The sequence below is a fragment of the Aethalodelphis obliquidens genome, unplaced genomic scaffold, assembly GCF_003676395.1.
Source record: "Aethalodelphis obliquidens isolate GAN/ISIS:26980383/991018 unplaced genomic scaffold, ASM367639v1 scaffold37, whole genome shotgun sequence".
Classification (NCBI taxonomy): domain Eukaryota; kingdom Metazoa; phylum Chordata; class Mammalia; order Artiodactyla; family Delphinidae; genus Aethalodelphis; species Aethalodelphis obliquidens.
Genome location: NW_020837981.1, coordinates 11,398,386 through 11,421,349, shown reverse-complemented (window position 1 = coordinate 11,421,349; position 22,964 = coordinate 11,398,386). Strand labels below are relative to the sequence as shown.

Sequence of the window (22,964 nt, the reverse complement as noted above, 5' to 3'; positions counted from 1 at the left end):
GTACAGGATTTCTTTTGGGGGTGATGAAAAAATACTTTAACTGATTGTGGTAATGGATGGACAACTCTGTCAATATCCTAAAAAACCACTAAATTGTACACTTTAAATAGGTGAATTGTCCAGTACATAAATTATATATCAATAAAGCTTTCTTTTTTTTAAAGCAATAAGTCATACAGAGAAAGACAAATACTATATGATCACACTTATATGTGGAATCTTTAAAAAAGCCAAACTCATAGAAACAGAGAATGGAATGGTAGCTGCCAGGAGCCAGGGGGTGGGGGGAATATAGAGATGCTGATCAAAGGGTACACATCATTTCCACTTATAAGATGAATAAGTTCTGAGGATCTAATGTATAGCATGGTGACTATGGTTAACAATATTGTATTACTATATACCTGAAAGTTGCTAAGACAGTAAATCTTAAATGTTCTCACCACAAAAAAAAGAAAGAAAGATATTGTAATTAGGTATGGTGATGGCTGTGTTAATTAACTTTGCTGTGGTAATCATTTTGCAATATATACATGTATCAAACCATCACACTGTAGACCTTAAACTTATACAGTGTTATTTGTCAACTATATCAATAAAATTGGAGAAAAAAAGTAATTTGGTGCTTAATAAATGCTTTACAATAAGATAAAGCAAGACTCCCCTAAAGATATATTCTGTCATATATGGATCCTAACTGGCATTTTCCTTCATCGTCCACTTCTTGATTTATTCCACTGATCTCTTCTTTATTCTGCCACGTCAGTTCTGAAAGACTCAATTTAAAAAAGAGACTCTAAAAAAAATAAAAATAAAATAAAAATAAAAAAGAGACTCTAACCAAAATAAAACCTAGTTTGGTTTCACAAGTTGTTTTGAGGACTGATTCATTAACTGGATTTTTTAAATTAGTTTTTGTTCACTATTAAGTAAAAATTAATGGTTGCTAGGTACGCTTTCATACTGTTTTCAGAAGTATAGGGCTTCCCTGGTGGTGCAGTGGTTAAGAGTCCGCCTGCCGATGCAAGGGACACGGGTTCGTGCCCCAGTCCGGGAAGATCCCCCATGCCGCGGAGAGGCTGGGCCGGTGAGCCAAGGCCGCTGAGCCTGCGCGTCCGGAGCCTGTGCTCCGCAATGGGAGGGGCCACAACAGTGAGAGGCCCGCTTACCGCAAAAAACAAACAAACAAAAAAAACCAGAAGTATAATCTTCCTGAGTTTGCCAGTATGTATCAAGAGATTTTTTAAAGTTTATAACCTTCAACTAGTTATTACCCTTCAAAAAGTTTATCCTAAGGAGTTTATCAGAAATGTGGCCAAACTCTTAAGTATAAGGATATTCATCACAATGCTGTATTATCAAAAAATTTTAAGTAACCTAAATATTCAACCACAGTAGAATGGTTGAATATATTATGGTGTATTTATATGCAGCATATTATAGTCATTAAAAGTAGTTTTTTCCAAAGGGAAAATGCTTATGGATATAATGTAAGAAATCATGGGACTAAACTATATACATATATTATAATCCAGCTTTTTGTAAAAACAAAACAAATAAATATATAGTATATATGCATAAAAAACAAAACCAGAAGCAACATAGATGGAGATTATTATATTAAGTGAAGTAAGTCAGAGAAAGACAAATATAATACGATATCACTTATACGTGGAATCTAAAAAAATGACACAAATGAACTTATTTACGAAACAGAAACACTACAGACTCACAGACGTAGAAAACAAACTTATGGTTACCAAAGGGGAAAGAGGGGGAGGGATAAAATGGGTGTTTGGGATTAACATATACACACTACTATATATAAAATAGATAAACAACAAGGACCTTCTGCATGGCACAGGGAACTATATTCAATATTTTGTAATACCTATAATGGAAAAAATCTGAAAAAGAATATATATATATATATACACACACACATATATATATGTGTATATATATATATATATATATATATATACATATATATATGAACTAAATCACTTTGCTGTACACCTGAAACTAACACAACTTTGTAAATCAACTATACTTCAATTTAAAAAAAAGTATGTCACGACACTATTGATACTATGTATAAAATAGATAACTAATGAGAACATATTGTATAACACAGGGAATTCTACTTAGTGCACTGTGATGACCTGAATGGGAGGGAAGTCCGGAAGGGAGGGGATATATGTATATGTATGGCTGATTAATTTTGCTGTACAGTAGAAACTAATACAACATTGTAAAGCAACTATACTCCAATAAAAATTAATTAGAAAAAAAAAGTAAACTAGGGGAAATTTGGAAAAAAAAAAGTATGTCAACCAGAGGTGGGGGGCGGCAACCCAAAGCCAGAAGTAAACTCATGAAACTACTGCCAGGGTTATCAATGATTTTTGTTACTTTATATATTTTCAAAACCATCTACAATAAAAAATGTTGCTATCTGGGATAACATAAGGTTTGTTTTGTTTTGTTTGTAATATAATGTTTGACATTCAATTGGTTAGTTCAGTTTTAATTGCAATATATTTTTATATGTGTTTATGATTCTTAAAATACTTGACATTCGTATATTCTTTCTCCCTTATATTAGAGAGGAAGCTAATTGAGGCAAACTCCAACTTTTGCTCATTCTTTGTAATCTTCCCATACTGCCCTGTCCTATGTATTAATACCTAAGGAGCACTTAATAAATGTTATTGCAAAGTTTACACTAGAGTGGAGATGCTAAAAAACATATCTTAATATTAAATCTTATATTTATATGATATCTCCCACTCTGATGCTCCTGGGAATATAGCAGATTTTCAATAACCACTTGTTTGGTTATAATTAAATATTGGTTGGCTGCATGCAAAGAACTATACCACCTAAACTGAAGATAAATTTCTGAGTTTAATTTTACAGAATCATACATATCATTTAAAGAGTTGGAAGGTATCTTTAAAAAATAAAATCATTGGGGCTTCCCTGGTGGCACAGTGGTTGAGAATCTGCCTGCCAATGCAGAGGACACGGTCTGGGAAGAGCCCTGGTCCAGGAAGATGCCACATGCCGCGGAGCAGCTGGGCCATTGCACCACAACTACTGAGCCTGCGCTCTAGAGCCCGCGAGCCACATCTACTGAGCCCACATGCCCCAAATACTGAAGCCCACGCGCCTAGAGCCCGTGCTCCACAACAGGAGAAGCTACCGCAATGAGAAGCTTGCGCACCGCAACAAAGAGTAGCCCCCGTTCTCCACAATCAGAGAAAAGCCCACGCGCAGCAACGAAAACCCAATGCAGCCAAAAACAATAAATAAATAAATAAATTTAAAAAATAATAATAATAAAATAAAATAAAATCATTGAACCAATTCTCTCATCTTATAAGTAAAAACTTGGATATTAAATGACTTGTCCAAATTTTTACTGACAGTTAATGATGGAGACAGAACAATAGTTCAGGCTTTGGAGTTCTTAAGTACATCAATCTTAAGTTATAAATATCCTTCATGTCTTCAGTTTACAGAACTAATTCTGTGCTGTGCATTTAACATTAGACTTCACTCTTCACACAACATAATCTCACAAAGAGTCGGTGAACAGGTACCCTACAAGCATACCACCTTGAAAATTCTAAACCTGGTAGTTCCTGAACGGATCAGGGAAGGTCTTGATATTGCTGGTTCAGTACGATCTGGATATGCCACACTGGAGACTTGGCTCAACGTGAACATCCTCATTGCAAGTTGGAGCTTGTTCCTAAGCCATAGAAGAATGACTTTTCCTCCCAGCCTCCCATACCTCATGCTAAGTCACTCTCAAAGGCCTAGGAACCACTCCTTAGCATTCATACTCAGCAGCCCTGGGCAAATACTCACTGGTCTCTTTAGAAGGAGGGAACTAGCTTGTGAGTGATGATTCTGCCCCCATTCTCCACTCTAGCCAGAAAAATGTCTAGCCCTTGTCATGAAGTCTTTATGAATAAAGTCAGAAGTTCTACTGCTGCCTCCTAAGCTGAGGATATTATTTACATAGAACACCATCCCCCTTCTGATCTTATCTTCCTGCCTTCAGCTTTTCGATGCCCCCCACACCCCCTGCCCCTGGTTGCATTCTTACCTGTTTGGCTCAGTGGGTTCCAGGCCACTTCCTGCTGCCCCCATCCAGAAGAGCCAGATTGAGAAACCTGAAGACTGGCCTGGTAGAGAGACTCCAATTCTGAGGTCTCCTGCTCTGTGTCTTGGTTCCAATGTGGATGCAAAAGGATGTGGTTTCTTTCTGGATAAGTTACACAGGTATGGGAATCAGGAGGGGAGGACTTCATTCCTGGCCCAGGGACCCCAAGCTGAGAATCACAAAGCCTTGTAACATTCAACCAGGAATCCAAAGGCAAGGAAGTTCCCAAGTTGACACTGCTGCCCAGCTCCTTAGGCCTAGCATCTCTCACTTGAGACGGTTTCCCATGGTAAATACCTGACTCTGCCAACCTGGACTGTCCTCCCCTAGAAGTTTCACCATTAGGCAGCCCAGAGTTCATGGCAAGAGAAGGATGATCAGCAGGCTCTCCCCAGGAAGGCAGTCTGTTCCTACCATCCACAGAGGGTTGTTGTTTTGCCCAAGGCCAATGACCTTTCCCTTGACCCTGTGGGAATGGAGGCTTTGAGTCAGAAAGGGAAGAGTCCTTCCTTAGACTGTTGGGCAAACTTCTATCCTGGGAACCTGTACCAACCCTTGTGGAGGTGCCCTGCATCCTCTGGAACTGCTCTGCCAGAGAGCGGACAAGCCCCTTTGCGGTAGGAAACTCTGGCCTATAGGGCTCCTCGCTGCCTCCGTCCACTTTTGAAGTCAATGAAGTTTTGAGGCTTTGGGTTTGGAAGCATTGGTTAGTTTTCTGTAAGGTATTAGGAGAGTGAAGCACAGAAGAGGAAGGAGCAGGCATTATGGAGTGGCAGGCCCTGTACAGAGAAAGGCTGGGCTGAGCTGATGAACTTGAAGGACCACAGCCTAGACTGTGTGCATCTCCTCTCTCAGAGGTGGTTGTTCCAGTTGGGTGTAGCCAAGGCATCGCCTGGGATGAGTCAGCAGGATCCCTCTTTTCTTGAAATAGCTGTTCTTGATCAGTGCCTCTTCCTCCTTGTTGGGGGAACCTTGTGCAGCTGCTGTTGTCCCCCCTGTAGCTTTGCAGCTCACCCTCTGGTTCCCAACCATGATGAGAATTCTTCTCAGTTCTCCCTGGTGTTTTATGTAAGCCCTGCCTGTGGAACATAGAGGGGTCAATGCTGTCCACCTCAACAGAAGTAAGAAGGTTCGAGGCAGACCCACCAGAGGAATTGTGCTGTGGAGCAGACAGGGCAGATGACTCTGGGAATAATGGCGAGTGTGACTCATGGCAGGAAGCGGATGAGTAGATGAAAGAACTGGCCCCAAACTCTGTATTCATGTAGGGTTCCAGTTGGGCCTCTTGGCTTAACAATACTTGGAGCGGGATAGGCTGTTCACTGAAATAAACAGAGAGAGCCAGTCATAAGCTGTCTTAATTGACAAGATCACTTACAAAAATAACTGTTCATTTGGTTTCCATTTCTAGCTACTCACAGAGGTAATGGTGAAAATAAATGGAAAGACAAGCATAAGTAGAGTCAACAGATCAGAGGTTCACAAGAGAAGGCACATAGTCGGCTCACACCTAAGTAACAGGTAATATTAATTCTCTTTATTAAATACCCTCATCAAAGTTGCCCACAGTAATAGTAAATAAAGCTCTTGCTAATATTCTTCATTCCCTGTAAAGTCCCATTCCAATCATATTCTACTTACAAATTCAAAAACAAAAATTGCTCATGCCATATGCAAATGACAATAGAAGGTAAGCAAAGCCTAGAAATCACTCATCCCTAGGGTCCTGAGAGGCAGATCAGCCAAAAGAACCAGAAGGCCACATTTACAGAGTACAGGATGATTTGGGCTCCTGGGATTAATATAAAAATCAACCATTTCAATTTTTTTTTTTTTTTTTCTTTTTTTAGTACGCGGGCCTCTCACTGTTGTGGCCTCTCCCGTTGCGGAGCAGAGGCTCCGGACGTGCAGGCTCAGCGGCCATGGCTCACGGGCCCAGCCGCTCCACGGCATGTGGGATCTTCCCGGACCGGGGCACGAACCCACGTCCCCTGCACCGGCAGGCGGACTCTCAACCACTGCGCCACCAGGGAAGCCCTCAAATGTATTTTTATAATCTGGATTTGGTTGTATTTGTTTACTGAGATATTTCCCCAAAGTAATGTGCTGTGACTCTCTTGAGATTTGGGAGTGGAAGTAGGGATTAACTGCAGTTAGATTTCTTACTAATTGTTTTGTATTTCTGACCTAAAGAACTCAGGGCTAGAAGCACTTAGATAAAACCTCAATCACTCACACACATCTAATGGCAGAAGTTTTCTGAAAAGAGTTTAGCTGCCTAAATTGCTTATAATCAAAACACATCTCTGATCAGATTCTCAAATTAGCATTCAGCGAATGTGGTAAACAATAGGAGAAAAGAAGAAAGAAGAAGATCCTAGCTATGAGCATTAAATTTGAATGATAATACACTATAAACTTTTGTGGGCATAGTCATTCAATCACCCTTACAACATTTTGAAGAATATGATATTACTTATAAGGAAAGCCTAATGGAGTCAAACAGACCTGGATTTAAATTCCATGCTTCTACCACTTACTAGCTGAGTAATCCTGGGTACCTTACTTATCTCATCCTCTCTGAGCCTGAGTTTTCTTATTTATAAACCATTGCTAAATAGTAATCCCTGTCTCCTAAGGTTATTGTGAGAATTAGATAAAATAAAACATAAAAGAGTTTAGCTTAGTGCCTGAGCAAATATTCAAAAAATGTTAGCTTCTTTTATAATGTTTATATTCTGAAAACTACTCAGGCTTGTTAACAGCCAAAATTAATTCTTACTTAAATCTATCTATTCTCAGTAACAGCCAATTTCAAGGGCTAAAATGGGGAAACTACACCAATGGCCATGGGGACTTTTTTCCTACTCCTGACCATAGGGAAGCAAAACAAAGGGAATCTTTGTGTCTCCTCTCAACGGATCAATCAGAGCAAGGAAGACTGCTTTCTCTACTTCCTTGAGGGACAGGAAGCACTGAAATCCCAAAATAAATCACACGGTTTCTACTGCAAAGTGAAATGTAATTCAGATTGCCATGTCTAAGACCATAATATGTACAAATTTAATAGTCATGTTATTACACAAGTCCAGAGACAAACTCACCCACAGGAAATATAGACAAGTGGTCTATTTATTATGCTATACTCTCTGCATCTTTCTAGGAACTATTAAGAAAAGGAACAGCAGTGGGATGAGCTTTTCATTGTATGTCTGACCTGAGAGAAGAAATCTTTTCAGAGGACTCTTCTCTCTCCCCTGGAGTCGCCAAGACAATGAGAGCTGGCTATGGAGCACCCATGGTCACTTCCTCCCCTGGCGTCCATAAACTACAATGGTTCCCAGGCACTACCTTGTTGGCTGAGGGAGGGCTCCCCTCTGTGAGGGGAGGCAGGCTGAGGGCTGCGACGGCGGCTGAGATGGTTGCTGCTGCTGCATGCGATCCTGCAGGCTCCGTGCTTTTCGAATAGTGATTTGCAGCTTCTTATCGACTAGGGCTCTGCTGTGCGTGCTAGAGCTGGCACCATGCAGGGCAAGTCTTAGTTTAGCTAAAATGCAAAAGAAAATATAGCAGAAACAGAACACAAAAATACAAACAAAAATAAAAAGAATAAAATTCAACCAAAAATGAGCAAAGATATGCAGTAAAACTCAAAATATGCAGCAGGAATACAAGGCGTGGACCATGCATATGTTGTCCAGGGCACAGAGCTGCCTCTGGCTATAAGGAACATTCATGGAAGCCATGGAGGCCAAACAGGTTAATTCAAATTTAAAAAACAAACAAAAAGCTAAACTAAAATGAGTCAGGAAGATAAACTGGTGCTTCCATCTTAGACGTTGCCACTCTCATTGTCCTTTGCAACTGACCTGTCCGACTCTGGTCTCCATTCTCTGCTCCCATCTCCCCCTTCCTGATGGCCAACAGCAGAAATAAGATCCAAACCTGCATCTGTCTTTATAGAACACAGTTTCTTGTGGGTCACATTAAAGAACCAGATACAAATTCTAAGCCTTAGTCCCTTGCTGTAACCTTATGGTGCAGCATAACAGGAAGGCAGGGGAGAAACATAAAAAATCAAATATGCAATACAAAGTCACAGGCCTGGGAAGTCACAGTCAATTTATTCATTTCTTCCTGCCCTAAGCTCCATCTCACTAGTCAGTAACTAGAGAAAGAGCAGACTAACCTCACATCTGAAATCTAACTTTATTTTGGGATTATAAGGTAGGTCTGGCTGGATAGTTCATTTGTAGACTTCTGAGGTTTTCCCAGTAAATATCCATAGGCCACAGTGACAACGCCTAGCACATTTAGAAATCTGAAGGGCAAAAGATAGCTAAAGTGCCTCAGTTTGGGGGAGTGACAGTGAGGAGACTTAAAAGCTGTTTTTATCCTATCTGAGTGACGACACTAATAATACCTATTGTGAAGTTAGTGAAAAGTGCCATAGCCATAGCGGTTAAAGTTACTTACAGATAGCTTCGTTACAGAGAGCCAAAGCGGCAGCACAGTCTCCCTTCTGTTCCAGATGCAGCGACTCTTCAAACACTGAATCTGCCTCTTGTAGGGACCTCTCAAAGCCGTCACTCCTCCCTGAAAGGGCCAGCACTTTTCATTTTCATAACAATCTGTTCCAACTTTTCCTATGTGCTGTTTTTTCCCTTCAGTGCACATAGATCATTGCTGCTGAGCCTCTGGTCCACCCTTACTCCAACTGACCATTACTATTAAGAATTCTCTGAAACACGGAGGACATCCATTTTTGCCTTAGCTGAGACTTTACCACAGCCATGAAAGAGGGGCATGTCATTGTCCACCACATATTCCAACTCCAAGACCTCTAAGGGAGGCCCTCAAGGAAAGAACAAAGTACTGTCTATAATAGAAGGGTGGGTTCTTATGCCTGGAACTGACGTGCTTCTCTACAGTGCAACAAGATACATCTTGGCAACCTGTGTTCAACGCCCCAGATCTCCACCAAGACCTCCACTGCTGTGTTAAGGCAAAAGTGGCTTCAGTACTCTGTGAAAAGCCATCTGTAACACTTCTTTCCTACATAATTCATAGTTTTCTTTGTACCACCTGCACCTGGAAAATCAATACCCCTCTTGGGCACAGGTGTTCTACGGTTCCTAACTTCAATGTATCTACCAGGCCAGTGGAAATGCCCTTGTTCTTGGTTTGCACACACATACCTTTCATCAGCACTGCTAAGTATTTACTTCTATCATGCCCTTGCTCACCAAACCTACTGTAAAAAAGTCACCTTCCCTTGCAGTGAGCATAAGATGTTGCTTCCTCCCCTGAAAGTGAATGTGTGCCAAAGCAGGTGCAGGACAGTCTAGGGACAGCGCCACATGAAAAGCAAGAAAGTACTGTAAGGGCAACTTTTGTAAAAGAATTCTCAAGTTTATATATCCCCTTGCCTTTTACTCACTCATAACCATAAATTAGTAATAACCTGTAACCCAAGTTCACCTACAATGGGATTAATGGTGAGTTTTCACAAGCTCACAGGAAAAAAAAAATCATTTCTCCCATAATGCACCTATCCTCCATTAACCTCCAGCTGTACATGGTAAGAAAAGCTCTTCCATACCCCTAACATTCACTCCCTAATTCACCAATAGCTTCGGAGAACAATGAGAAGGAAGTAGAAGTAACAAGTTGGTTCTGAAGATCTTGACATTTGGGTTCTACTCCACTGCTAGAGGTATGGTCCCTGGGGTAGGGGGTACTCAGGCCTGAAGTTTTCTCACTATATCTGAAATCAATTGAATCTATACAACCTTTATAATCAGAGGTGGTGGCTAGAGCAATTAAAACAAAAAAAGTTCTCTACAGAGATATAGGCAAACTAGATAGTTGGTCAATGATTGTACTAAATTTTAATTCTTATCCTCTAGAATCTTAGCACTCCATTCCTTGCTCTAAACCAAAGTGTATGGAGAACTGACAATGAAATACAGCCAGAGGGATCCACTCTCAACTCTAAGGTACTACCCAACTGACAGAGCAGGGAGAAAGGCAAGGGAGGAAGATGACAAGACCCCTCTTTCAGAAGCAATATGAACCTGAGACACCAATGTGATATAGCTTAAGGACAAAAAGGAAGAAAAAACTATCGAAACATAGGGACATCTAAGAAATTAGGAATGGTAAACTAATTTGGAGACAAAAAACAATGCCTTGGAAAGTATAAAGCAACAACTGCCTTGAATCAAAAGACAGTAGGATTAGAAGAGAAAAGTAGCCCCCAAATAAGCCCAGGAAGTTTTCCTAAGTGTTGATAAGAAGAAAGAAGTGATCAAAAGAAAGCAGCCACCCAAAACAGCATCGGCTCCTATTCTTTACACTACTTTAGCACAATTTGTTGCATCTGGAGGTTCTGAATAATAAACTCATTTCATAGAAAAACACAGATATAGGTTTCAGGGCCTATTTAAAATAGATATCTCAGCCTTTTTGAACTCTTATTTTGAAGGCTAGTCTCTGCTGGTACAAAGTGATGTCCTAAAGCAATTGAAGGGAGAAAAAGTAACTAATGTGGGGCAGCTGGAGAAGCTGAAATAAAGTCCATGAAAATCGTGTGAGATTGGGATATGAATCATCAGAGGATCAAAAGGAAATCAGGCTCTGTGTTCTTAGAACCTGTTTGGTAGATCCACTTCCCTGAAGCTCCAGGTAGGAAATCTCAAGGGCATATTTCTGCTGAGCGAGAAGAATTCCCCTCACTGTCAGTGTGGCTCACTCACTGCCTTTTTCTGCTGTTTCTGAATTGTGAGTAGTTTAATTTACATCTTATATAGCTGTTCATTAGAAATATTTTTCATGAACAATATACTATCTTCAATCTACAAGCTTTTAATAAATGGGCCCCAAATCAGTACCTGTCTCTAACCAATAGGCCTGTCACCTCCTACTTTAACTAGCTCTCACTGAAATGGCTGAATTAAGATAAAATATAACTTGGCTAAAGAGAAGACAGAATTTATGAGCTTGAATACTTTTTTCCTCCCAGCTTTCTCTGTCCCCATCACCCACAACCTAATGCTCACAACAATTACCCTGATTCTGCAGTTCATCTAAGTCCATGAAGCGGCTGGGATGAGGGTTAAACCCTTTAGCTGCCTCTAATTCCTTCTCTCGTTTCCTTTGAAGTTCCTGTTCCTGGGCCCTTCTGGCCACCTCTTCCTGCAATTCATCCAGTTCAGTTTTGGAAGATATCTCCCCACCTGGAATAAAAGCAAGGGAGAAGAGAAGTCGCCACATTTCCATAACCAAGACTAAGCACTTGCTGTATTTATGGCCACAGCACTGCTTTTCCTTTGGAACTCTTGGCTTCAGTCTGGAGTTCATATCTGCATAGTGCTTTCCATTTCAGATTCAGGATGATACCTAGGCCATGAATAATAATAATATTTATTGGGTGCATTATAACAACATCATGACAACTAACATTTGTTGAGTATTTACTACGTGACAGGCATAGCTGTAAGCACTTTTACATATGTTATTTAATTCTCACAATAATATGTGAGGTAGATACTATTATTGCCCACATTTTAAGAATGAAGAAACTGAGTCACAAAGATGATAAATAACTTACCCAAGGTAACAAAAATGGCAAACGGTAAAGCTGAATTAAAGTCAAATAGGTTAAATTCATAATCTGTGCTTTTAACTACTAGAGAGCATTCTCTACCATGTGCTACCAGTGACTCACCAGGAAGCTTCAAACAAGTCAATTTCTCCCTCTTAATTTCCACCACCTTTTTAATGAGTTTGGAAAATATTGATAGTAGTAAAAATTTAATTTTTTCAGTGTTCACAGATGGACCCAAACAGATCTAAAAGGATGTCCATGATATATTAAGTGAAAAATCAAGTGACAGAATAGTATCTATAGTATGACTCCCTTTTATTTATTTTTAAATGCTAGTAATAAACTTACCTATGGACAACTAGGGCAGCTGCCAGATGCTGGTGGGGGACCTCGATGCCCAGGGAGACAGGAGGAACCCCCAAGCGACCTGGTAGGACATTGGGGGACTAAGGGGGGAGGAGAAGTAGAGGCAGGACAGGACCTGTGCCCCCAAGGGGTGGCTGGGAGCAGGGAGGGGTTCCCGTGTCTGGAGGGAGCCTCGGGGGCTCAGATCAGGGGGAGCATGCCTGGTGTTTCCCCTGCCCAATTGGCCCGGGAAACTTGCCCAGCTCTCAGGCCCGGTCCTACACCCTCAAAAGGCCCCTTCTACTACACTGGTTCTGGGGGCATATGAGGGAGGCTGGAGGAGAACAGAAGAGGCAGGCGGGATGGAGGGGCCCTCCAGGACGGAGGAACAGGAGAGTCACAGAGGGAGTGTGCCCTGCCCACTTGGGCTGGGAAGCCTGCTGGCTCCCAGGCTGGGTCCCCCACCCACCAAAACCAGAGGCACGCCTGGACCCCTACTGTTATGTTGAGCCTAAGCCCCACCCCCCCATGGCCTTTTCCAGCCCTGTGCGTCCTAAGCACAGGCCTCGCCCACCACCTAAACCCCACCCGTGCCTAAGCCCTGCCCCCACAGCCAAGGCCTTTTCTGCCTTTTTTTTTCTTTTTTCCCTTCCTCTTTTTTACTATTGTGGTTCTGTTTTACCTTCTGGTTGTTGTTTCATCTATATTTTTATTTTCATTTTATTTCTAACATATCTGTTAGTTTCCTAATCTAATTTTATTTTTACTCTTTGTTATTGTTCTGTTTTATTTTTTGCCACCCCACACGGTTTGCGGCATCATGGTTCACAAACCGGGGGCTGGGCCCAAGCTCCTGTGGTGGAAACTCCAAATCCGAACCACTGGACTAACAGAGAACCTCAGACCCCAGAGAATATTCATCGGACTGAGGTCTCCCAGAGGTCCTCATCTCAGCACCAAGACCCAGATCTACCCAAGAGCCCACAAACTCCAGTGCTGGAAGCCTCAGGCCAAAAAACCAGTAAGACAGAAACACAATCCCACTCATAAAAAAAAAAAAATTAGCCAGCAAAAAAATATGTCATAGATGAAGGAGCAAGGTAAAAACCTACAAGACCAAATAAATGAAGAGGAAATAGGCAATCTATCTGAAAAAAAATTCAGAGTAATGATAGTAAAGTGATCCAGAATCTCAGAAATAGAATGGAGGCACGGATTGAGAAAATACAAGAAATATTTAACAAAGACCTAGAAGAACTAAAGAACAAACAAACAGAGGTGAACAACACAATAAGTGAAATGAAAAATACGCTAGAAGGAATCAATAACAGAATAACTGAGGCAGAAGAACGAGTAAGTGAGCTGGAAGACAGAATGGTGGAAATAACTGCTGAGGAGCAGAATAAAGGAAAAAGAATGAAAAGAATTGAAGACAATCTCAGAGACATCTGGCGCAACACTTAATGTACCAACATTCGAATTGTAGGGGTCCCAGAAGAAAAAGAGAAAAAGAAGGGTCTGAGAAAATATTTTTGAAGAGATTATAGTGGAAAACTTCCCTAACATGGGAAAGGAAATAGTCACTGAAGTCCAGGAACTGCAGAGAGTCACATACAAGATAAACCCTAGGAGAACCACACCAAGACACATATTAATCAAACTAACAAAAATTAAATGCAAAGAAAAAATATTAAAAACAGAAAGGGAAAAGCAAAAAATAACATACAAAGGAATCCCCATAAGGGATTTTTCAGCTGATTTTTCAGCAGAAACTCTGCAGGCCAGAAGGGAGTGGCAGGATATACCTAAAGTGATAAAAGAGAATAACCTACAACCAAGATTACCCAGCAAGGATCTCATTCAGATTCAAGGGAGAAATCAAAAGCTTTTCAGACAACCAAAAGCCAAGAGAATTCAGCACCACCAAACCAGCTTTACAACAAATGCTAAAGGAAACTTCTCTAGGCAGGAAACACAAGAGAAGAAAAAGACCCATAAAACAAACTCAAAACAATTAAGAAAATGGTAATAGGAACATACATATCGATAATAACCTTCAATGTAAATGGATTAAATGCCCCCACCAAAAGACACAGACTGGATGAATGGATACAAAAACAAGACCCATTATGAGCTGTCTACAAGAGACCCACTTCAGACTCAGGGACACATACAGACTAAAAGTGAAGGGATGGAAAAAGATATTCCATGCAAATGGAAATCAAAAGAAAGCTAGAGTAGCAATATTTGTATCAGATAAAATAGACTTTAAAAGAAAGACTGTTACAAGAGATAAGGAAGGACACTACATAATGATCAAGGGATCAATCCAAGAAGAAGATATAACAATTATAAATGTTTATGCACCCAACATAGGAGCACCTCAATACAAAAGGCAAATGCTAACAACCATGAATGGGGAAATCGACAGTGACACAATAATAGTAGGGGACTTTAACACTCCACTTACACCAATGGACAGATCATCCAAACAGAAAATAAATAAGGAAACACAAGCTTTAAATGACACAATAGACCAGATAGATTTAATTGATATTTATAGAAGATTCCACCTGAAAGTGGAAGAATACACTTTCTTCTCAAGTGCACACTGAACATTCTCCAGGATAGGTCACATCTTGGGTCACAAATCAAGCCTCGGAAAATTTAAGAAAACTGAAATCGTACCAAGCATCTTTTTTGACCACAATGCTATGAGATTGGAAATCAATTACAGAAAAAAACTGTAAAAAACACAAACACATGGAGGTTAAACAGTGTGCTACTAAATAACCAAGAGATCACTGAAGAATCAAAGAAGAAATTAAAAATACATAGAAACAAATGACAATGAAAACACAATAACCCAAAACCTATGGGATACAGCAAAAGCAGTTCTAAGAGGGAAGTTTACAGCAATTCAATCTCACCTCACGAAACAAGAAAAATCTCAAATAAACAATCTAACCCTACACCTAAAGCAACTAGAGAAAGAAGAACAAAGAAAACCCAAAGTCAGTAGAAGGAAGGAAATCATAAAGATCAGAGAAGAAATAAATGAAATAGAGATGAAGAAAACAATAGCAAAGATCAATAAAACTAAAAGTTGGTTCTTTGAGAAGATAAAATTGATAAACCATTAGCCAGACTCATCAAGAAAAAAGGGAGAGGATGCAGATCAATAAAATCAGAAATGAAAAAGGAGAAATCACAACTTGAGACCACAGAAATACAAAGGATTATAAGAGACTACTACAAACAACTATATGCCAATAAAATGGACAACCATGAAGAAATGGACAAATTCTTGGAAAGGTACAATTTTCCAGACTGAACCAAGAAGAATTAGAAAATATAAACAGACCTATCACAAGTAATGAAATTGAAACTGTAATTAAAAATCTTCCAACAAACAAAAGTCCAGGACCAGATGTCTTCACAGGTGAATTCTATCAAACATTTAGAGAATAGCTAATACCCATCCTTCTCAAACTCTTCCAAACAACTGCAGAGGGAGGAACACTCCCAAATTCATTCTACAAAGCCGCCATCACCCTGATACCAAAACCAGAAAAAGATATCACAATAAAAGAAAATTATAGACCAATATCACTGATGAACATAGATGCAAAAATACTGAAAAAAATACTAGCAAACAGAATCCAACAACATATTAAAATGATCATCAACCATGATCAAGTGGAATTTATCCCAGGAATGCAAGGATTCTTCAATATACGTATATCATTCAATGTGATACACCATATTAACAAATTAAGGAATAAAAACCATATGATCATCTCAATAGATGCAGAAAAAGCTTTTTACAAAATTCAACACCCATTTATGATAAAAACTCCCCAGAAAATGGGCATAGAGGGAAACTACCTCAACATAATAAAGGCCATATATGACAAACCCACAGCAAACATCATACTCATTTCCACTAAGGTCAGAAACAAGACAAGGATGTCCACTCTTGCCACTCTTATTCAACATAGTTTTGGAAGTCCTAGCCACAGCAATCAGAGAAGAAAAAGAAATAAAAGGAATACAAATTGGAAAAGAAGAAGTAAAACTGTCACTGTTTGCAGATGACATGATACTATACATAGAAAACCCTAAAGATGCCACCGGAAAACTACTAGAACTAATCAATGAATTTGGTAAGGTTGCAGGATACAAAATTAATGCACAGAAATCTCTGGCATTCCTATACACTAACAACGAAAAATCAGAAAGAGAAATTAAGGAAACAATCCCATTTACCATTGCAACAAAAACAATAAAATAGGTATAAACCTACCTAAGGAGGCAAAAGACCTGTATGCAGAAAACTATAAAACACTGATGAAAGAAATCAAAGATGACATAAACAGATGGAGAAATTCACCATGTTCTTGGATTGGAAGAATCAACATAATGAAAATGACTATACTACCCAAAGCAATCTACAGATTCAATGCAATCTCTATCAAACTACCAATGGCATTTTTCACAGAACTAGAACAAAAAATTGCACAATTTGTATGGAAACACAAAAGACCCTGAATAGATAAAGCAATCTTGAGAAAGAAAAATGGAGCTGGAGGAATCAGGCTCCTTGACTTCAAACTATTCTACAAAGCTATAGTAATCAAGATGGTATGGTACTGGCACAAAAACAGAAATACAGATCAATGGAACAGGATACAAAGCCCAGAGATAAACCCATGCACATGTGGTCACCTAATTTATGACAAAGGAGGCAAGAAAATACAATGAAGAAAAGACAGCCTCTTCAATAAGTGGTGCTGGGAAAACTGGACAGCTACATGTAAACGAATGGAATTAGAACACTACCTAACACCATACACAAAAATAAACTCCAAATGGATTAAAGACCTAAATGTAAGACCAGACACTATAAAACTCTTACAGGAAAACACAGGAAAAACACTCTTTGACATGAACCACAGCAAGATCTTTTTTGACCGACCTCCTAGAGTAATGAAACTAAAAACAAAAATAAACAAATGGGACCTAATGAAACTTAAAAGCTTTTGCACAGCAAAGGAAACCATAAACAAGATGAAAAGTCAACCCTCAGAATGGGAGAAAATATTTGCAAACAAAGCAACTGACAAAGGATTAATCTCCAAAATATACAAACAGCTCATGGAGCTCAATATCAAAAAAACAAACAACCCAATTAAAAATGCGCAGAAGACCTAAACAGACATTTCACCAAAGGAGACATACAGATGGCTGAGAGGCACATGAAAAGATGCTCAACATCACTAATTATTAGAGAAATGCAAATCAAAACTACAATGAGATATCACCTCATACCAGTCAGAATGGCCATTATCAAAAAATATAGAGGGCTTCCCTGGTGGCGCAGTGGTTGAGAGTCCGCCTGCCGAAGCAGGGGACATGGGTTAGTGCCCCGGTCTGGGAAGATCCCACATGCCGCAGAGCGGCTGGGCCCGTGAGCCATGGCCGCTGAGCCTGCGTGTCCGGAGCCTGTGCTCCGCAACGGGAGAGGCCACAACAGTGAGAGGCCTGCATATCGCAAAAAAAAAATAATATATATATATATATAGAGAGAGAGAGAGAGAGAGAGAGAGAGAGAGAGAGAAACAATAAAGCTGGAGAGGAGGGTGTGGTGAAAAGGGAACCCTCCTGCACTGTTGGTGGAAATGCAAATTGATACAGCCACTATGGAGAACAGTATGGAGGTTCCTTAAAAAAACTAAAAATAGAACTATCATATGACCCAGCAATCCCACTACTGGGCATATACCCTGAGAAAACCATAATTCAAAAAGAGACATGTACCACAAAGTTCACTGCAGCACTATTTACTACAGTCAGGATATGGAAGCAACCTAAATGTCCATTGACAGATGAATGGATAAAGAAGATGTGACACATATATACAATGGAATATTACTCTGCCATAGAAAGAAACGAAATTGAATTATTTGTAGCGAGGTGGATGGACCTAGAGTTTGTCATACAGAGTGAAGTAAGTCAGAAAGAGAAAAACAAATACCATATGCGAACGCATGTATATGGAATCTAAAAAAATGGTACTGATGAACCTAGTAGCAGGACAGGAATAAAGATGCAGACCTACTACAGAATGGACTTGAGGATATAGGGAGGGGGAAGGGTAAGCTGGGACAAAGTGAGAGAGTGGCATGGACATATATACACTACCACATGTAAAATAGATAGCTAGTGGGAAGCAGCAGCATAGCACAGGGAAATCAGCTCGGTGATTTGCGATGACCTAGAGAGGTAGGATAGGGAGGGTGGGAGGGAGGCTCAAAAGGGAGGGGATATGGGAATATATGTATGCATATGGCTGATTCACTTTGTTGTACAACAGAAACTAACACAGCATTGTGAAGCAATTATACCCCAATAAAGATGTATAAATAAAAAAACTTATCTATGTACTTGTACATAGAATAGAAAGCACAGAAAGAGATGTAGGAAGATACATGCCATAATGATAACAGTGGTTCCTTCAGTTTGAAGAGGCAATGGGCAAGTTACTGAATTGTTGGGCTAACATTTACTTCTGTAATTTTTTAAAAGGGTGGTCAGTGTCACCAGATAAAAAAAATAGGGTTAACTATACAAAGAGGATGGTGAGGTGTATGGTGTGTGAGGAATTTATTCTAACTCCTTGCCAAATATCTTACCAGTTGAGGAATCCAGTTGGTGAATTCTATCCAGCTAATCTAGAATTAGGGCTATCAGTGAAATCATGAGACTCAGTCTTTAGTGTGCTGAAAAACTATTGGCTGTCGAAGGAAAGAGAAGGGGGAACAGGCTCATGGAAGAGCACAAGTTTCTCAAAGCAATGTTAGTCAATATGAGATAAATTAAAATGTGGGAAATAAACCAAACCTATAATTTCATTAGGAAGAATGAATCTCTTCCATGGATTTCTCACTATAACCTACTCTAGCCCAGGATTTCAGAGATATCTGCTTCTACAGGCATTGTTCTGCTCTGCCAGATGTTAGCAATCTATGGCACTCACACCTAAAAGTGTTCATGCCTTTTTATTTCTGCTGCATATCACCCTTCCAGCCACCTTTAAGAACTTTCAGTGGCCATTAAGAGAACTGGTGGTCAGACTAGTAATGTTCCTGGTGTCATCTCTACAGGTTGGCACATAATATTCTGTCCTCGTCTCCCTAGTGAGCTGGCCACATATCTATATTCAGAAGCTCATTAAACCAGACCATAGTTAGGTTTCTGCCCACACACCCTACTCCCAACTGATCTAACATACCAGAAAAAAAAGGGATGAAACACATCTTTCAGAGAAGGTTGATTTCTAAGTTAAACGAATGGACCCCAGAACTCCTCAGCCAACTAAACAATACTGAATACTCACCACCTTCCTTCAAGCATCACAAAAAGTCTCCATGTTCGGGAGACTACATAGTTACCACCTCAATTTTCAGCTGTGAGTAAGTAAAGGATTTATTTTACTTATTTGAATACGCACTGTAAGTATATATGTGTGCTGTGAGAAGAATGTAAAAAGGATATAAAACCTATGACTACCTCAAATGTCTATGCTTGGTGTCTCATACCTGAAATTCCAATATCCTTTTATCTTCAGGCTTTGACTTGTTAAAATGCTAGTTTCTCTTAGAGAAAGCATACTTTAAACTATTCTCAGTCACATACATCTAGTGTAAAAGAGTTAGATCATTCCTTTAAAGCTTGTTTTGAGAAGGAGGGACAGGCACATTCAAGAAGGAAAAACAAAGCAGGGATACTAGACAGGATATAGAGGCAGGGGCAAGGGGAGTTCTGACCTGCTTATTTCCCAGTTTTGCCCATAGCCTACATGTCCCCTTTGTTATCTCAATTCATAATACTAAACAATAAAAAATCCGTTCCCACAAGAATGCCTCTATACCAAGGAAAGCCCTAGGAGTTATTCTTCTGAAGAAAGCAGGTGCTACTGATACTGTTCACCATATTTCTGTTCCTTCTTGCTCCCTCCAGGGCTCTCTCCAAGGTGGAAAGGAGCAAGCAGGCAAGCCATGATAGAGAACAACAACAACAAAAAAGATAAATCCAGAGATGGAGCAGATCAAACGTCTTCACATTTACATTCTGATGGAACAAAGCACAATTGTCCTCTAATTTCAAATGTGCTCAGGTTAGGCTGTTTCCCAAATAGAACTGGCAGTAAAATCCAGTTCTCCAAATCCAACGTCCTTGCGCTTACCTGAGAGGGGCTGATTCTTTGTCCAGCCACTCCTGGATACTGTGGAGTCTGCCTCCAGGATGCTACTACTGTGAGACTTTGGGATGTGACGCCAGGAAGGGGCCAACCCAGCTGATCTCTTAGCACTTGTATCCCTTCAAAACAGAAACCAGTCTAGTGAAAGCATCAGAAGGCTGATAACTAGCAACATTCCTAGGACTAAATTCCCTCCAAAACTACAACAAAAACCCCAAACATCGAACTAATATAATTAAAATACCTGCAAAACTACTTCTGAAAATTGAAATACCCACTTGTTCCCCCATCTTATCTCACCTCATTCACATTTTGTACATCTAGCAGTGTCTGGCACAAAACTTATTTAATGAATTAATAAACAAATGCTCTCATATGGATTGGCTTCCTCTTTCTTATACTTTTGTAGCATCTTCTCATGTGTAAAACTAAACAGGGTCTGATGTCAGGGAAGAGCAGTGGGAAAGTATGAGGATACAGTTATCACTCTTACAGAAGATATCACTCCTTTCAAAGCTATATACTGTTAGGAAACTTGTCTCTGAGGCAACTCAGTAAAAACAATATATGGAGATCTGAAAGTTATAAAGCAAATAGGCCCTATGGACAGGGTGCAATGACCACTATTAAACTGTCATCATTATCTTATGGAATTATGAATATCACTGGCTTCGTAAGACACAGAATCCCCAGTGATCTTAAATAAAAAAGCCTAATATAAAAGGCAAGAATAAATAAAAATTGGGTTTTCTCTCTGATTGTATAACTATGTAAGTTTTGGTTCACTAACTCATTCTTTCAATAAAAGTTATTTACTGGGCTTCCCTGGTGGCGCAGTGGTTGGGAGTCCGCCTGCCAATGCAGGGGACGCGGGTTCGTGCCCCGGTCCGGGAAGATCCCACATGTCGTGGAGTGGCTGGGCCCGTGAGCCATGGCCGCTGAGCCTGCGCGTCCGGAGCCTGTGCTCCGCAACGGGAGAGGCCACAACAGTGAGAGGCCCGCGTACCGCAAAAAAAAAAAAAAAAAAAAAAAAAAAAAAGTTATTTACTAAACAATTATTTTATATATAATACTTTAAAAGTTGCCTCTCCTTTCTCAAATGTCTTTGCTGCTTCTCCCAGCAGAGGGTACTGTTGCCATAGAAAGTTGATCGAGCACATTTTGCTTGCCCACAAGATGGTAATAAAGTCCATCTCTTCACTTGTCTGAGTTTAAAAGCCTCTTGCTGGCTCACATTTCTGCAAGGGACAATGTAGCTATTCAAAGGCCAAACAATACCTGCAGACATTCGAGCTCTCAGGCAGGGCTGCATCCAGGCTGACAGGGCTGCTGCTGTTCCTCTCACTGCTCTCATAGCCAGATTCCATTCGCTGGATTAGGCGAGGGTGCTGCTCTAAAAGGTGACAGCCTGGCCGTAATGGGCCCCAGATCTTGTACTGGGGTCTTGGTCCGCCAGTCTTAATGTCGTAAGCAGGTGGCTTGCTTAATTCGTCTGGTGTAAATTCTTTAGCTATCTCAATGAAAGAACAAGTATGGAAAAGGAGGTAGATTTAGCATCTGCCTCAAATCAAGATATAACTAACCCTTCCCTCTAGCTACTCATTCACTGAACTCATATCCCCAAAAGGCGACCCATGAGGGTAAAATTTTTACCCTTCAAGGTAAAAATGCACCTTGCCAAGTCTACCAGAAAACCCAGGTTTTTTTAAAAATACAAAAATCAACTTTATTCAAAAGCTCAATTCTTCCCTAATTATCTCCTTACCTGAATCCTCAGAAAAGGGGCTAAGCTGCGTATAGCCAGCGTGCTTCCTTTTTTCCTTACTAAAGATACTGTCAATATTGAGAGACTCCCGTTTGGGTCTCCATGTTGGACGATACTTGCTAGAAGAACTGGATTTTGACTCACTGCTGGTACTCTCTACTTCCCAGTCACGAGAGTGTAAAGGCAGGTTCCGAGGAGGTTTTTTGTCAGTCTGGTCTCCTCCCCTCCCCCCACAGGGAGATCCTAGGTTGGTCTGAGAAACCAGGGATGGTCTGTTATGGATAATATTGCTGACTGTCTCTTTAAAATCCCTTAGCCTGTTGGTGCTGCTGGATGATTTGGAGGCATTCCTAGGAGCCTGCTTCTCTTTCAGTGTTTCTCCTAAAAACACAAAGGATGAAACAACTGTAAATGTTTAAAGTCATCACGGGCACCCAGACCCCAGAGTCAAAAAAGAATGAAAGGCCTTTGAGCAGACAGGAGAAGCCACAGTTGGAGTGTGAGTGTGACAGAGTGAGTAAAGAAAGAGAAACCATGCAGGGGGGCTTGCCTTCACTGTGGTACCCTGAGGCCTGAAGCTCATCGCCTTTCCTCCTGACCCGGCCAGAGCTCCTCTTGCGCTCTATCAGTGACCCTTTCTTGGATGGGAGTTTCTGATTACATTCACTATCAGTCAGGTGTCCTGAAAAAAACAAGGAAATGGGGGTAAGCTGGTATCTGAGACTGACCTCCATCCTTTAGAGAACCTACTCTCCCTTTGGGATTCATGGCAGTCCCACAAACTTAGTGGATCGGAAGCTATAGA

At 40.4% G+C, this 22,964-nt stretch overlaps 1 protein-coding gene across 10 annotated transcripts in view; it reads right to left on the bottom strand.

The window, feature by feature from the left end:
• USP54 (ubiquitin specific peptidase 54) overlaps positions 1 to 22,964 on the bottom strand; it is a 73,005-nt gene that overhangs the window by 12,063 nt on the left and 37,978 nt on the right. For 8 of the 10 annotated variants that reach the window (XR_003437876.1, XM_027129885.1, XM_027129880.1 and 5 more), the window contains 8 exons: positions 22,710 to 22,841; positions 22,160 to 22,540; positions 21,673 to 21,904; positions 20,380 to 20,513; positions 11,248 to 11,415; positions 8,654 to 8,773; positions 7,529 to 7,724; positions 4,121 to 5,499 (listed from right to left, as the gene is read on the bottom strand). Coding sequence is in view for 9 of the 10 variants with exons in the window: in XM_027129885.1 (XP_026985686.1) it covers positions 4,121 to 5,499; positions 7,529 to 7,724; positions 8,654 to 8,773; positions 11,248 to 11,415; positions 20,380 to 20,513; positions 21,673 to 21,904; positions 22,160 to 22,540; positions 22,710 to 22,841 (2,742 nt within the window). In the remaining variant the exon portion in view is untranslated. Of the gene's footprint in view, positions 1 to 3,411; positions 3,761 to 4,120; positions 5,500 to 7,528; positions 7,725 to 8,653; positions 8,774 to 11,247; positions 11,416 to 20,379; positions 20,514 to 21,672; positions 21,905 to 22,159; positions 22,541 to 22,709; positions 22,842 to 22,964 lie in introns of those variants that run through there. The other 2 variants (XM_027129883.1, XM_027129886.1) reach the window with 2 other exon arrangements.